This window comes from Equus przewalskii, chromosome 7, assembly GCF_037783145.1.
Source record: "Equus przewalskii isolate Varuska chromosome 7, EquPr2, whole genome shotgun sequence".
Classification (NCBI taxonomy): Eukaryota; Metazoa; Chordata; class Mammalia; order Perissodactyla; family Equidae; genus Equus; species Equus przewalskii.
In genome coordinates this window covers 38866407-38879648 of record NC_091837.1, presented here as the reverse complement: position 1 = coordinate 38879648, position 13242 = coordinate 38866407, and the positions used below count along the sequence as shown (strand labels likewise).

The following is a 13242-nucleotide window of genomic DNA, read 5'->3' as shown; positions in this document are numbered from 1 at the left end:
TCTTTATCTAGTTATGTTAGGTGTAGTGTAAGATTGCTTATTTGAGATTTTTCTTGTTTGTTAAGGTGGGCCAGTATTGCTATGAATTTCCCTCTCAGGACCAGTTTTGCTGCATCCCATATGAGTTGGTATGGTGTATTTTCATTTTCCTTTGTTCTAGATATTTTTAAAATTTTCGTTTAATTTCTTTAATGATCCATTGGTTGTTCAGTAGCCTGTTGTTTGGTCTCCATATTTGTGACTTTCCCAGCTTTTTTGTTATAGTTGATTTCTAGTTTCATAGCATTATGGTTGGAAAAGATGCTTGATATGATTTTAATCTTAAATTTATTGAGGCCTGTCTTGTTTCCCAACATATGGTGTGTCTTTGAGAATGTTCCACGTGCACTTGAGAAGAATGTGTATTCTGCTGTTTTGGGATGGAGTGTTCTATATGTATCTATTAAGTCCATATAGTCTAGTTTTTCATTTAAGGCCACTGTTTTCCTTGTTGACTTTCTGTCTGGATGATTTATCAATTGATGTAAATGGGATGTTAAGGTCCCCTGTGTGATGCTGTTAATGTCTCCTTTAGGTTTGTTAATAGTTGCTTTATGTACTTTGGTGCTCCTGTGTTGGATGCGTATAGATTTATAAGTGTTATGTCCTCTTGGTGGAGTATCCCTTTTATCATTATATACTGCTCCTCTGTCTCTTATTGTCTTTTTTATCATGAAGTCTACTTTGTCTCAGTATGGCAACACCTGCTTTCTTTTGTTTGCCATTAGCTTGGAGTATCATCTTCCATCTCTTCACTCTGAGCCTGTGTTTGTCTTTAGAGCTGAGAGATATTTCCTGGAGGCAGCTTAATGTTGAGTTTTGTTTTTTAATCCATCCAGCCATTCTGTCTTTTTATTTATTTTTTACCTTTATTTTTTTGGTGAGGAAGACTGGCCCTGAGCTAACATCTGTTGCCAGTCTTCCTCTATTTTGTATGTGAGATGCTGCCACAGCATGGCTTGATTAGTAGTGCCCAGGTCCACACCTGGGATTTCAACCCATCAACAGTGGGCCAGCTCCCAACCACTGTGTGTCTTTTCGTTGGAGACTTCAGTCTATTTACATTTAGAGTTATAGTTGAGATATGAATGCTTAATCTGCCATTTTATCACTTGTTTTCCAGTTATTCTGTATTTCCCTTGTTTCTTGTCCTGTGTATTTCAGACTGCTAATTATGTTTGGTAGTTCTCTGTGATAGTTTCCTCCGTTTTCTCTTTTTTTATTATTTGTGTCTCTGTTCTGATTGTTCAGTGGTTAATGTGAGTTTTGGATTAAAAATCTCGTAGATGAGATAGTCCATTTTCTGATAGCCTCTTATTTCCTTAGTCTAAGCAGGTTCCATCCCATTCCTCTTCCCCCTCTAAGTTGTTATTGTCACAATTTATTCCATTTTGTGTTGTGAGTTTGTAGTTAAAATGACAAGATTATAGTTATTTTTGATGTTTTCCTTCCCTTTATCTTTCATGTTATAGTTGTTTGCTAACCTGTTCTGATAGAGAGCTGCAGTTTTCTGATTTTGTCGGCCTATTTATCTCCTCGCTCAAAGCTTTGTAAACACTTTCTTTCTTTTTTTTTTTTCAGGTATGAGTCCCTTCTTGATCATTTCTTGAAAGGGGGTGTCTTGTGGCGATGAACTCCCTCAGCATTTGTGTCTGGGAAAGTTTTTATTTCTCCATCATATCTGAAGGATATTTTCGTTGGATAGAGTATTCTTGGCTCAAAGTTTTTATCTTTCAGAATTTTGAATATATTTTTCCCCTCTCTCCTAGCCTGTAAGGTTTCTGCTGAGAAATCCACTGAATGCCTGATAGGGGTTCCTTTGTATGTTATTTTCTTCTGCCTTGTTTCCCTTAATATTTTTTCTTTGTCATTGACTTTTGCCAGTTTTATTAATATATGCCTTGGAGAAGGTCTTTTTACATTGATGTAATTAGGAGTTCTCTTAGCTTCTTTTACTTGTACTTCCAGCTCCTTCCCCAGGTTTGGGAAGTTCTCAGCTATTATTTCTTTGAACAAGCTTTTGCTCCTTTCTCCCTCTGGAATACTCATAATCCTTATGTTGCATTTCATAATTGAGTCAGATGTTTCTCAGAGAATTTCTTCTTTTCTTTTTAGTCTTAGTTCTCTTTCTTCCTTCCTCTGAAGCATTTTTATATTTTTGTCCTCCCAGTTGCTAATTCTGTCCTCTATAATATCAGCTCTGTTGTTCAAGGGCTCCAGATTGTAATTTATCTCATTCATTGTGTTTTTCATCTCTGACATTTCTGATTGGTTTTTCTTTATAGTTTCAATCTCTTTTGTGAAGAATTCCCTCTGTTCATTAATTTCATTAATTTTGTTCCTGATTTCATTAAACTGTCTTTCTGAATTTTCTTATAGCTCATTGAGTTTTTTTACGATAGCTATTTTGAATTCTCTGTCATTTAGATTGTAAATTTCTGTGCCTTCAGGATTGATTTCTGGGTGCTTGTTGTTTTCCTTCTGATCTGGAATGTTTAAGTACCTTTTCATACTATTTGATGGAGTGGATTTGTACCTTTTCATAGTGGAAGTATCTGATCACAGATTCCACTTGCTGCCACTGGAGAGCAGGATCTGTGTATTCTGAGCCCATTGTGATCCCTGGTTTCTGTGCCTGTCTTTTTTAATCTGTGCTGCCAGGGCCAGTCTGCGATTGCCCGCTCGCTGCTGCCACTTTATAAATGTATGTACATGGACACTGTTGTGAGTCCCTTGCTTTGGCCATCCTACGAAGCTGGTACAGGTAGCAGGGTGCTTTCTTTCACGTGTATGATCCCTGGGACTTTCTTGCTCTGCCCTCACTATCTACCCTCCTGGTGTGCTGGCTTGATGAAGAAACCCTGACAGTTGCTTGGTTTTTTCTGTGTGGGGCTTTCTCATGACTGGGAAGCAACTTGGAGAGTGAAGGCATTCTGGACGAGAGCTGCCCCTCCCCACTCTTCTTGCAGGGCCACACGCAGTCCCACACCCTGGATTGCTGCCAGGGAGGGAGAGGAGCTCCCCTTACCTCCTTCCACTTCCTCCTTGGGGAGCCAGCACCTCCACCTTCAGACGTATGGTTGTGTGGATCTCTCAGATGTCTGTTGTGTTGTGTAATGTCCTCTGTTGGGTTATGAATGTCCTTTTCATTGTATCTTAGGGGAGAGAGTCTAAGGGAAGAGATCACTCCACCATGATGCTGATGTCACTTTTCCTAGTTGAACTTTTGATTTTCAATGTCAGGGCATTTCTTAACGAGCCATGTGACTTTTTTTTTTAAGGTGGATCTTTCAGCATATCGTTGTTTAGTTTTCAAGAATAAAGTCATCATAAGACCTCATGCCACAGAAGAGATAAAAGTACTTTTCATACCATCTGATCCTGGGATTTTCAGATGTACATTCAGTGTTGCCTCTTGGCCATTTTCAGCAGATCCGGAAACAATAGTACAATCAGAAGCCTTGGCAAGCAGAGTCATTCTTACTGCTATTGCTGAGACCCCTGTGATTGAGGTAACTATTTGTAAACGGGCCTTTGTCATACCTGGTATTTTAGTCAAGGCTGTTTTACCTTAGAAGTAATATTTGGGGAAAAATGAATTGCCACAAAGTTACAATTAAGCTAAACACTGGTTCTTAATAGCTTCTTATTCCAAAATTTAAAATTATTAGTTGTTTTACAGAAACACAGATATGCTTGCTAAGATGTTTATAAAGCGACGTATAACATTAAACCCTATTTTCCAACTGGTTTCTAGTATGTATGTAATTTGATGTGCACTTAGGAAAGTATCATATTCATATTCTTCTTTTTTATACCTGAAGATTATTTGCTAACTGAAAATGTTCCTCTTCCACAGTCACTTATTTTTTGGAAATGAAAGAAACTTGGTCTAGCCAATTTGGGATAATGAAGCAGTTGCTGGATTATATGCATCTTTAGGACAATGGTTCTCAACCCTCTCTGCATGTTGGGATAACACTGGGGGTGTTAAATGCACCCCAATGCCTGAGTCCCACCCAGACCAACTAAATCAGAATTCGGGGAGGAGCAGGGAGGCAGCTAGGTATCAATAATTTATAAATATCACCAGAGGATTGCAAATTTCAGCTTTAGTTAACAACCACAGCTGTATAAGAAGTGTCTTGTCTTGGTTGATTATGAGTGAAATTAGAACTAACATACTGAACAAGATTAAGGAATGTGTGAGGGAGAGATGGGGAGGGTATAAAACAGGAAAATCAGAACAGCTCGTCATAATAATTAAAAATTTGTTGAATCCTAATATGTGAATTGAACCTAATATTTTAGCCACACTTAACAGGTGTTACTGACTCCTATAGTTAATTTATTGTTTCATTCAACAAAGTTCTGGGCTTCTGTTTAGTGGTGGGATGTGGGGAATGAGGGGCAGGTTAGCCTCCTGAGGAGCCTGATGAGAATCATTCAGGGTTTCTTTTCACTGTGCATGTGCCTTTTCTCTGGAGAATGCTTAGTAACTTAGCTCAAGAAACTTTTTATTTTCAGGGCCATGGAAGAGGAAGTAGAGTTTATAGAAGTTCTCATATTATAAACTCTTAATGATCTTTTTCTTTTTGCTTGTATGCCAATTTATATACTTTTAAATCAGCTCTGCAATGCTTGCTGTTCTCTAGGGCAGTGTTTTTCAACTTTGGTACTGTTGATATTTCAGGCTGGATCATTCTTTGTTGGAGGTGAGGGGCTGTCTTGTGCAGTATAGGATGTTTAGCAGCGTCCTTGGTCTCTACCCATTGGGCGTCAGTAATATCTCCTTCCTCCAACTTGTGACAACCAAAAATGTTTCCAGATATTGCCAAGTTACCCCCCACTTGAGAACCAATGTCAATAATTTTTTGCATTTCCATACATTCCACTATACTAGGTTTTTGTACCTGACCTTAAACAGCTTACATTTTTGTAGCAGACATGAAAACCAAGCAATATTTGAAGTTGCCATATTTTGAGTGGCTCACATAAGTGATATTTAATAGTGTAAGGCTGTGGTTCCAAAACTTGTCTGCTCCTTGGAATCACCTGACGAACTTCAAAAAATGCTGATGTCTGTACCCCACCTCCAGAGACTGTGATTTTCTTGGTCTGAGGTGTGGTCTGGGCTTTGAGTCCAACATACAGACAAGTTTGGGAACCAGTGGTATAAGGATGGTTCAGTGTTAGCCAGACCAGTGGAAACCTTCTGGGAGGCTTGGAACTAAGAGTATTTGGGCGCTAAAGGACCAGCAGGATTTGACTAGGGAACAGTATTCGCCATGAGAGACAGTTTAGGAATTTTATATAGAGGCCACATCTGTAAAAACCGTTAGATTACTTTCTTAACTTCATAAAGGATCTCCCAGGTACCTACAGCAAATGTCATATTTTATGGTATATGGACTTTTAGTTTGGCTAGATATTGCCAAATTGCTAATTTAGGTTCCCACAATAAAAGTATGAGAGTTCCTATTGTTGCTAGCATTTGTTATTGTTAGATTTTAAATTGTTTGCTTACTTCTTGGATGTGAAATAACTTTCTAATTTGTATACTTGTATTACTAGTGATGTTGAGCATTTTTGTGTATGTTAGCCATTCTGGTTTCCTGTTCTCTGAACTGCTTGTTTATATTTCTTGCCCATTTTTCTGTTGTTTTGGATGTCTTTACTGATTTTTGTAGATGTTCCTGATATTCTGGAGTATAAATCTGTGCTAATAATTATGCTGTGTGATTATTTTTTTGCATTCCTTGGCTCTTCTTTCCAATTCTTTTTGTTTTTGTTCTTTTGATTGGGCTGAAATTCTAAAAAGAACCAAGTCAGGTAAGACCCTGTATCTCAAATATGAAACCAGGCTTGTCTTTCCTCCTCCACGAAATTATCTCTTGGAAAAGAGGGAGGAGTTGCTTCAAATTCACTCTTTGAAGGTAACACATTAGCCTGGAATTTCTTGAATGTTAGTTTGGGACATTCTGAAAAGTTACTTGGCATAATCAGTTTGAAAAAAAAACAACAGGAGATTAAGAAATTTACCCAGATTCAGTGATTATTCCTGGTGGTATGTAAATGCTGGATGTTATACATTAGCCTTTTAAATATCACTTTAAGAAACAATGTACTAAGTGGTTAGGTAGAGGAAATCTTGAATATATGTTTATAAGATAAATAAAACAACTGCCCTATGTTTTATGAATGAATGTCTCAGCTTGGAATAACTTTCAGTGATAACATCACATATAGATTTAGAAAGTGTGTGGCATCAGTTTGGCTGCACGTGAAAGCTAAGTTCTCTGGATGCGTGAAGACAGCTCGGAAAGTATCGCTAGTGAGGAAGCAGCCACCAGTACTGACGATCCCTGTCAGAGTTTCAATACTGTTGTTATCTGACTGTAATACTCTTCTCACAGATCATCGCATTCCTTCCTTTCTCGCTTTCTCCAGATCTCTGCTCAGATGTCACCTGAACACTGTTCATAGAATGGCTGCCACCGCCTGTCACTTCATCCCCACATTCCCACTTCCCACTTCCCTTTAGCCAGCTTTACTTTTCTGTTTAGCACTTTTCAGCATTTGACATACTAAATATTTATCTGTGTATTGTTATTGTCTGATCTTCCTTGTCCCCACTAGAGCGTAAGCCACTTGTGGGCCACTCAGGTATGGGAGCTCCAAGCTGAAAATCACTGAAACCTTTAGTGCTCCCAGCATTATTCAAAGTATTCTTCAGGGACACTGAAAATCCAGAACACATGGGATTTCTATAGCAAAAAGCAGCCAACGTGAATATGAGCTTACACTAAAAAATTTAAAATATCAATTAAAAAATTAGAAACTACATGAAGAAAATATCAGTGAGATGGAGCAAAACTAACTAGCGGAAGAATTAGGACCTGAAACTAGAAATAATCTGAAATAAATTAGAAATACACTTGTGGCATAGGCCTAGGGTTTCACTTTCCTGCAGTCGATCTTCCAGTGCCCACTCAACCCTGGACAAGCTTTCTTGTTGTCCCCTCAGACATGTAAACAGAGTTTTTCCTGTTCTCTTTTCATAAAAAGGGCACTTTGAATTTCTGCACTTTTTGCAGGGAATTTAGATTTTATTCCAGCCTCACTCTGCGCACAACAAGCTCAAGGTCCTACCTTCTTTCTCAGGAGGGTATTGAAGCTCACCCACTTTGTGGGTGAGTCAAGCCCAAACCTTCATGGGCTACCAGGGAAGTCAGCTCCCATTTGCCACTCTGCTTTTAATTTCTGTTTATTTTATGTTTGGCTAGGCCAAGAAAATTCATGTGTGTGTTAAATATTATCCAGCATTTCTACATGAGTGGGTGTGAGGGGTCTGTTAAGTTGGTTTCTCATGTTTAAAGAAGTCAGTCTGTCATGATGGTAGGCACTCATTTTAAACTTTTGATATGTCTGTTTTGATATGATTGTAGACATCTTCAGTATTGTCGGAAGATTGGACTAAATCTGAAAATGCCAACATATGTTTTGAAGGGAATTGAGAAGTTAATATTGTAATAATAGAGCTCATTGAAGGGAGGCTTATATATTTTATGAAATTGTCAGTTTGTCTTAAGATCTAATAGTCTTTTCAGAATAACAGCAGCTAAGATACTGCTTTGTTCTGTAGTATATTTAGGTATATAGGCTACCTCAAAAAAAGAATTTAACATTTATTTTTGTAGAAAATAGCAATTGTAAAATAGCTTGGGGAAACTTAAGTTTACCTTTAATGCTGACTCTTTATTTGTGGCTAAAAAGCGCAGTGATATGCACATAAGCTGTGAAATTTATTAATATATTGCTTTTTATAAATCAGTCCCTTTTTTTCATAATTAAGTAGAAACAGAAAAGAAAGATGTTCTTGATTTTGGTGACTTATTCCTTTTTATAAATCAGTCTTTCTTTTTCCCCCCATAATTAGGTGGAAACAGAAAAAAAAGATTTTCTTGATTTTGGGGACTTGACTTATGGAGGCTGGAAAGCTCTTCCATTAAAATTGATAAACAAGACACGTGCCACTGTGCCTATCAGACTTATTATTAATGCAGTAAGTACTAATGTACATTAAGAACCTGCTAACAGAGCAAATTGATTTGGAATTGTAGACACTGGCATATCATTCTTGGTCAATTTTTCTTATGAAAGTAAATTTTTTTGTTGAGGATTCTGTCAACAAATTTAACATTACACCATTCACGTTATTGAAACTAACTCTTCTATTTCTCAACAGAATGCCATAGCCTGGCGCTGCTTCACATTTTCCAAGGAACCTGTCCATGCTTCTATGAACGCTGCTCCTTATGCTGACGTGATTGCTCAGCTGGCAGCTCCTTCTGTGATCAATCACATGATGCCTGCCAGTTATGATGGACAGGTAAGCTGGGTGGATTGAAGAACTGGTTTAGAATGAAAGAGTAAGTTAGGTTTCTAAACTGTATTTCTTTCATTAAGATTTTGATCTTAATGCCAGTGTACATTAAATTTTTTTTTTTTTATTTTACAGGATCCAGAATTTCTGGTGATTTGGGTTCTTTTCCATAGTCCAAAGAAACAGGTCACTTCTTCAGGTATCATGTTTATGTTTTGTGGGAATTGCTTTACTCTGTAGCTAAATAAACTACAAAGTTGAGGCTTATTTCCTCTGTCAGTAAATATGAATACTTTGCATAATTTGTCAAATATTTTTTTTTTTTTAAAGATTTTATTTTTTCCTTTTTCTCCCCAAAGCCCCCCGGTACATAGTTGTATATTCTTCGATGTGGGTCCTTCTAGTTGTGGCATGTGGGACGCTGCCTCAGCGTGGTTTGATGAGCAGTGTCATGTCCGCGCCCAGGATTCGAACCAACGAAACACTGGGCCGCCTGCAGCGGAGCCGTGAACTTAACCACTCGGCCACGGGGCCAGCCCCTAATTTGTCAAATATTTTATGTTATTTTTTAAATGGGGCAGAGAGCGTGCTGTTTTGAGTTCTATTCATGTAACTTGACTCAAGTACCACTGAAAACTTTTGGGATCTTTTCTGTTAATTGATTTTTATCACATCTACCGATTGGATGTTTTCTTCCTTTTTCTTCTTTCTCTCCTTCGCTCATTTCTGTTCCTCTTTGAGTTCTTTAAAAGATCATCTTGCTTAAGATTCCTTGTGGCCTCTGAGGGCCTAGTGTTGGACCACTCGTGGCGTTTAGAATTAAATAACTCTCTGGTGTCTGAACTAAAAGAATGAACTTTTACAGAGATTCTGGACTCGGCAGAAGAATTCTTGGCAAGGGTTGATATAGAAGTTGATAGCCCAAACCCTACACCAGTCATTAAAAGTATTAGTCTTCGAGCAAGAACAGGAATAGCTAGGATACATGCTCCGAAAGACTTACAGGTACCCTAAACTCTTCTCTTTGCGTTATTTTGTATTAGGTTGATTTCATTCTCATAGTGACATATGTTTAAAATGCCTGTTTTACCCCATCCTTTAGACTATACACTTGTTCGCCAGTGTGGCTTCCTCAACAAAGCAGCACTTACCTTTGAAAAATGCTGGGAATATTAACGTTTACTTAGATATCAAGGTAAGAATTGATGTCAGAGTGCTGTAACATAGTGTTTCCTCACACTGTGAGATCAAATGGAGGAATCTGAGAGTGCTTTAAAAGCTGGGTGTTATACTAGTATAAAATAGATAAGGAACTTTAACATCTAATGTTTTATTTGTAAGAAGCAAGTTCTAGATTAGTTCCTAAAAAATGTGTGTATTATCCTGTGGCTAGGTAGAATTGAAGGAGAATGATCCACATATGTAGACATTATTTCTGAGACATGTGGGCAAATGTGAGGGTGTTAGTGACCAAGAATTAGGGGTGGGGTGGAAGATAAAGTTTGTTATGGAAGAGGAAGGAGAAAGAAGTACTTTTTCCAAGAGAATAAGACAAAGTGGGACAGTGATGGACAAAGAGGAAGGGGAAAATAATCTGTCATAGTAAAGGAGAAAGACACATAAGGAGAGTAACTGTGTAAAAGCCATATTTGCCTAAGTTGGCATTTAGTTATAATTATATAAATATTTAGATCCCAGATCAAGGAAGTCACTTTTCAGTGGATCCAGAGACTCTATTCCTTAAACCTGGAGAAGAACACGAAATTATAGTTTCATTTACTCCAAAGGATCCCAAAGCCTGTGAGGAAAGGTAATATAAAATTGTTCATAATGACAAGTTTTTTACCCATTTCTCAAAACAGCCACTTATTTAAGCTATTCTTCAATCCACATCCTGAATGATAGAGTACATGTTTTACTTCACCTATAGATGATATAGCTCTGTTTAATCTCTTTCATTTAGCCTCAGGTTTTTTCTTTTCTTTTTACTAAAAATCTCCTTTTAAACTAGCTGACTAGAATTTAAGAAATCACAATTTTCAAGTATATTTTGAGAAAAGTAAATAATAAAATGTTAATCTTGATGTTTCTCGTTAACTTTTTCTTTCTCTCCAAGGAAACTATTGATTGACTTGTCAGTTGTTAAAGATACTTTTCACCACCGCTTCTCCAGTTCTCTGACTTTTTGGCACCCAGTCATAAGTGACTATCACCTCACAATGGTTAGAGCACCATTGTCATTAGTATTTGAACTTGCTTGATAAGCCTAGCTTAGAAGCATGCTGTCCAGAGCCACATGTGGCCTATGGCCCACCTTGGGTATAGAATGCCCTGGTGTGCTCGGTCTGCTACTGCTTACTGGAGAAAAGCTGGCCCGCGCAAGTGTGAATACTTGTGCCTGAATGCTTACCCTCAACTTCACTGGGTTAACTCTATCATCCGGGAAGCTTTCCTCAACTCTTCCCAAATTCCTCATAAATAGTGTTTAGTAGTATTTCTATAGCCCTGTGACCTTCTCCTCTTCCACCGTATAGATAGTACTGTAACAGACTCTTTTTTGTCTGCATTCTCCTCTGGAATATTAAGCTCTAAGGGTGGGAATGTCATTGTATCCTTAACACCCAGATCAATCTCATGGACAAAGGAAGCATGTAGGAAATAGTTGCCAAAAGAATTGAATTCTGAACATTCAACTTAGATGGTTTTCTTTGTTAGGATCTTGAGAATATTTGTGCAGCCATTTGGACCTCAATATGAAGTGGTGTTAAAAGGTGAAGTAGTTTCTTCAGGCAGTAAACCTGTGACACTTGGACCCTGCTGCTCAGATATCCCATCAATTTTATCCAACAAGCAGTTTCTGGCTTGGGGAGGCGTCCCTCTTGGTAGAACACAGTAAGTGTGCATGTAGCAGCCTCCGAGTGCTAAAGTTTTGCTGTCATCACCTATTGTTATTCTCTGCTGTATTTATATGTTTTTAGAATTGAGATAAAGCTGTTTTATACTCCTTGATCTTCTTATCATGAATTAAAATTTTTTAATTAAAGTTTTCACCTCTTTTTAAAATGTAATCCAAAAAAAGTAGGTTTTGGTTTTCTTAAGCTCTTTGGTAAATTCTCTACTGATTACCAAATTTAGGCAATTATGAGTATCTTTGTTCCTTCTCTGGAAGGCACTATGGACAAGTAGGAAGAAAAATAATTAGAGGCATTGCATTCTGTTTAAGGAGTTTACAAACTATTCGGTGAATACATCTTACTGTAAAGAGTACTGGAGTGTCTAATAGAGCAGATATATTCTGTCTTAGTTTAATGTGAATTATGTCTCTAATCTTATATTTATTTTGGTTATACATTATGGATAACTCTGAGTTAATAAAATTCATTGGCATATAATATGTAGTAAAGTAATATTTTTTCCCTTCATAAACTTAGCAACATATCTAGATTTTTTTACGGACCCCAAATCAGTAAACACTTCTAATTAACAACCTAGGAAATAATTAAACCTGAATGTTTATTCTTTCATATTTTGTGCTTTTGTGTTTGTCCTAAGTGTTTTACCATACATTCTGTGGTACCTGAGAGAGAGGAAAGTTCTGGTTAAATCTCGACTCACGATGTGAAGAAATTACTTCTGTAAAATTATAGTTTTGTCTGTGCCAGAGGATCTAATTGAACCTCCTTACTTTATAGAGTTCATACGTCTGCTTAACCATTCATGTGGTTATCTGTACCTTGTCTTGTTCCAAAAGCAGCTTATGAGTCAGTCCCATGCCAGTGCAGGGAATTGACCTGAAAAGCCTATCATGTCCCCCATTTACAGGAGTTGGTTAGATGTCTTACCTCAGCCTGGAGGAGCAAGAATGGCTCTTCTTTAGTCAGTTGATGGTACGCCACATGATGGCTAAAGGGGGCTTGTGAAAGTAACAATTCCAGAGAGTTAATAGATATTAAACATGTTAATGTACGTAAAGTGTTTAGTGCAGCGCCTAGCTAAATTATGGATTTGTGTTTCTTTATTTCTCCTCCCATCTTGGTGTTCTGCTGAGAACAGTAATTTTTCCTACCACAGATGGCTCCTGCTACTCTTCTGTAAAGATGTGGCAGCAGTGTTCCTGATAAAGAGGTGTTCTATCTGCTTATTAAAGAATCTTCCTATTTTCTCTCCCACTGTGAAATGTTGTAGGAGCAGACAAAAGCTGTGACCCAATGGGTGCTAGGAGGGGACTCAGAAACAGGGCAGGGAGATGATGATGCCCAACTAGATCCTCTGCCTATGCGGCACTTGCCTGCTCCTGACCTGCCTTTGTAAAAGGTGCTTGTTGCAAAAGGGATATTTAAAGTGAGCTCTTCTTCCAGAGTATGGAGGAGAAATTAGTATATATAATTTAGGGGACAATATTCTCATTGAGTTAATGGGTTTTGCCTCAGTTGCAGATAGGAATGATAATTAATAAATTAAAATTATGTTTTCTAAGTGTAAAGTGGTCCAAAGTGGCATTTCATTCCAACTTGGTATTTTTAGATTTCTAAAGTTCTAGTTTTTTTCATATATTTATTCATTCGTTCTAGTTTCTCTCTCTTAAGTCTGCTTATATACTTTGACTATTTGTTGGTTAGAATTTTAATATTTTTTCTTATTAATTTGTCCAGACTCTTTATATAATAAAAATGTTAACCCTTTTTATTTTGTATAGTTTATTTTTAAAATTAGAAACTGAGCCCCCCCACTTGAAAACTCTACTACTTGAAAATGATAACCTCATTTCTTTAAAACTAAATAAGGAAAAATTTTTTTAAATGATGTTTTTCAGGTAA

General features: G+C 37.4%; 1 protein-coding gene across 10 annotated transcripts in view; it reads left to right on the top strand.

Moving 5' to 3' along the window:
- Positions 1 to 13242, top strand: part of CEP192 (centrosomal protein 192) — a 114774-nt gene that overhangs the window by 66837 nt on the left and 34695 nt on the right. For all 10 annotated transcript variants that reach the window (XR_011542559.1, XR_545667.2, XR_011542558.1 and 7 more), the window contains 8 exons: positions 3321 to 3551; positions 7979 to 8104; positions 8288 to 8431; positions 8561 to 8624; positions 9291 to 9430; positions 9528 to 9620; positions 10117 to 10235; positions 11141 to 11317. Coding sequence is in view for 6 of the 10 variants with exons in the window: in XM_070629561.1 (XP_070485662.1) it covers positions 3321 to 3551; positions 7979 to 8104; positions 8288 to 8431; positions 8561 to 8624; positions 9291 to 9430; positions 9528 to 9620; positions 10117 to 10235; positions 11141 to 11317 (1094 nt within the window). In the remaining 4 variants the exon portion in view is untranslated. The remainder of the gene's footprint in view (positions 1 to 3320; positions 3552 to 7978; positions 8105 to 8287; positions 8432 to 8560; positions 8625 to 9290; positions 9431 to 9527; positions 9621 to 10116; positions 10236 to 11140; positions 11318 to 13242) is intronic.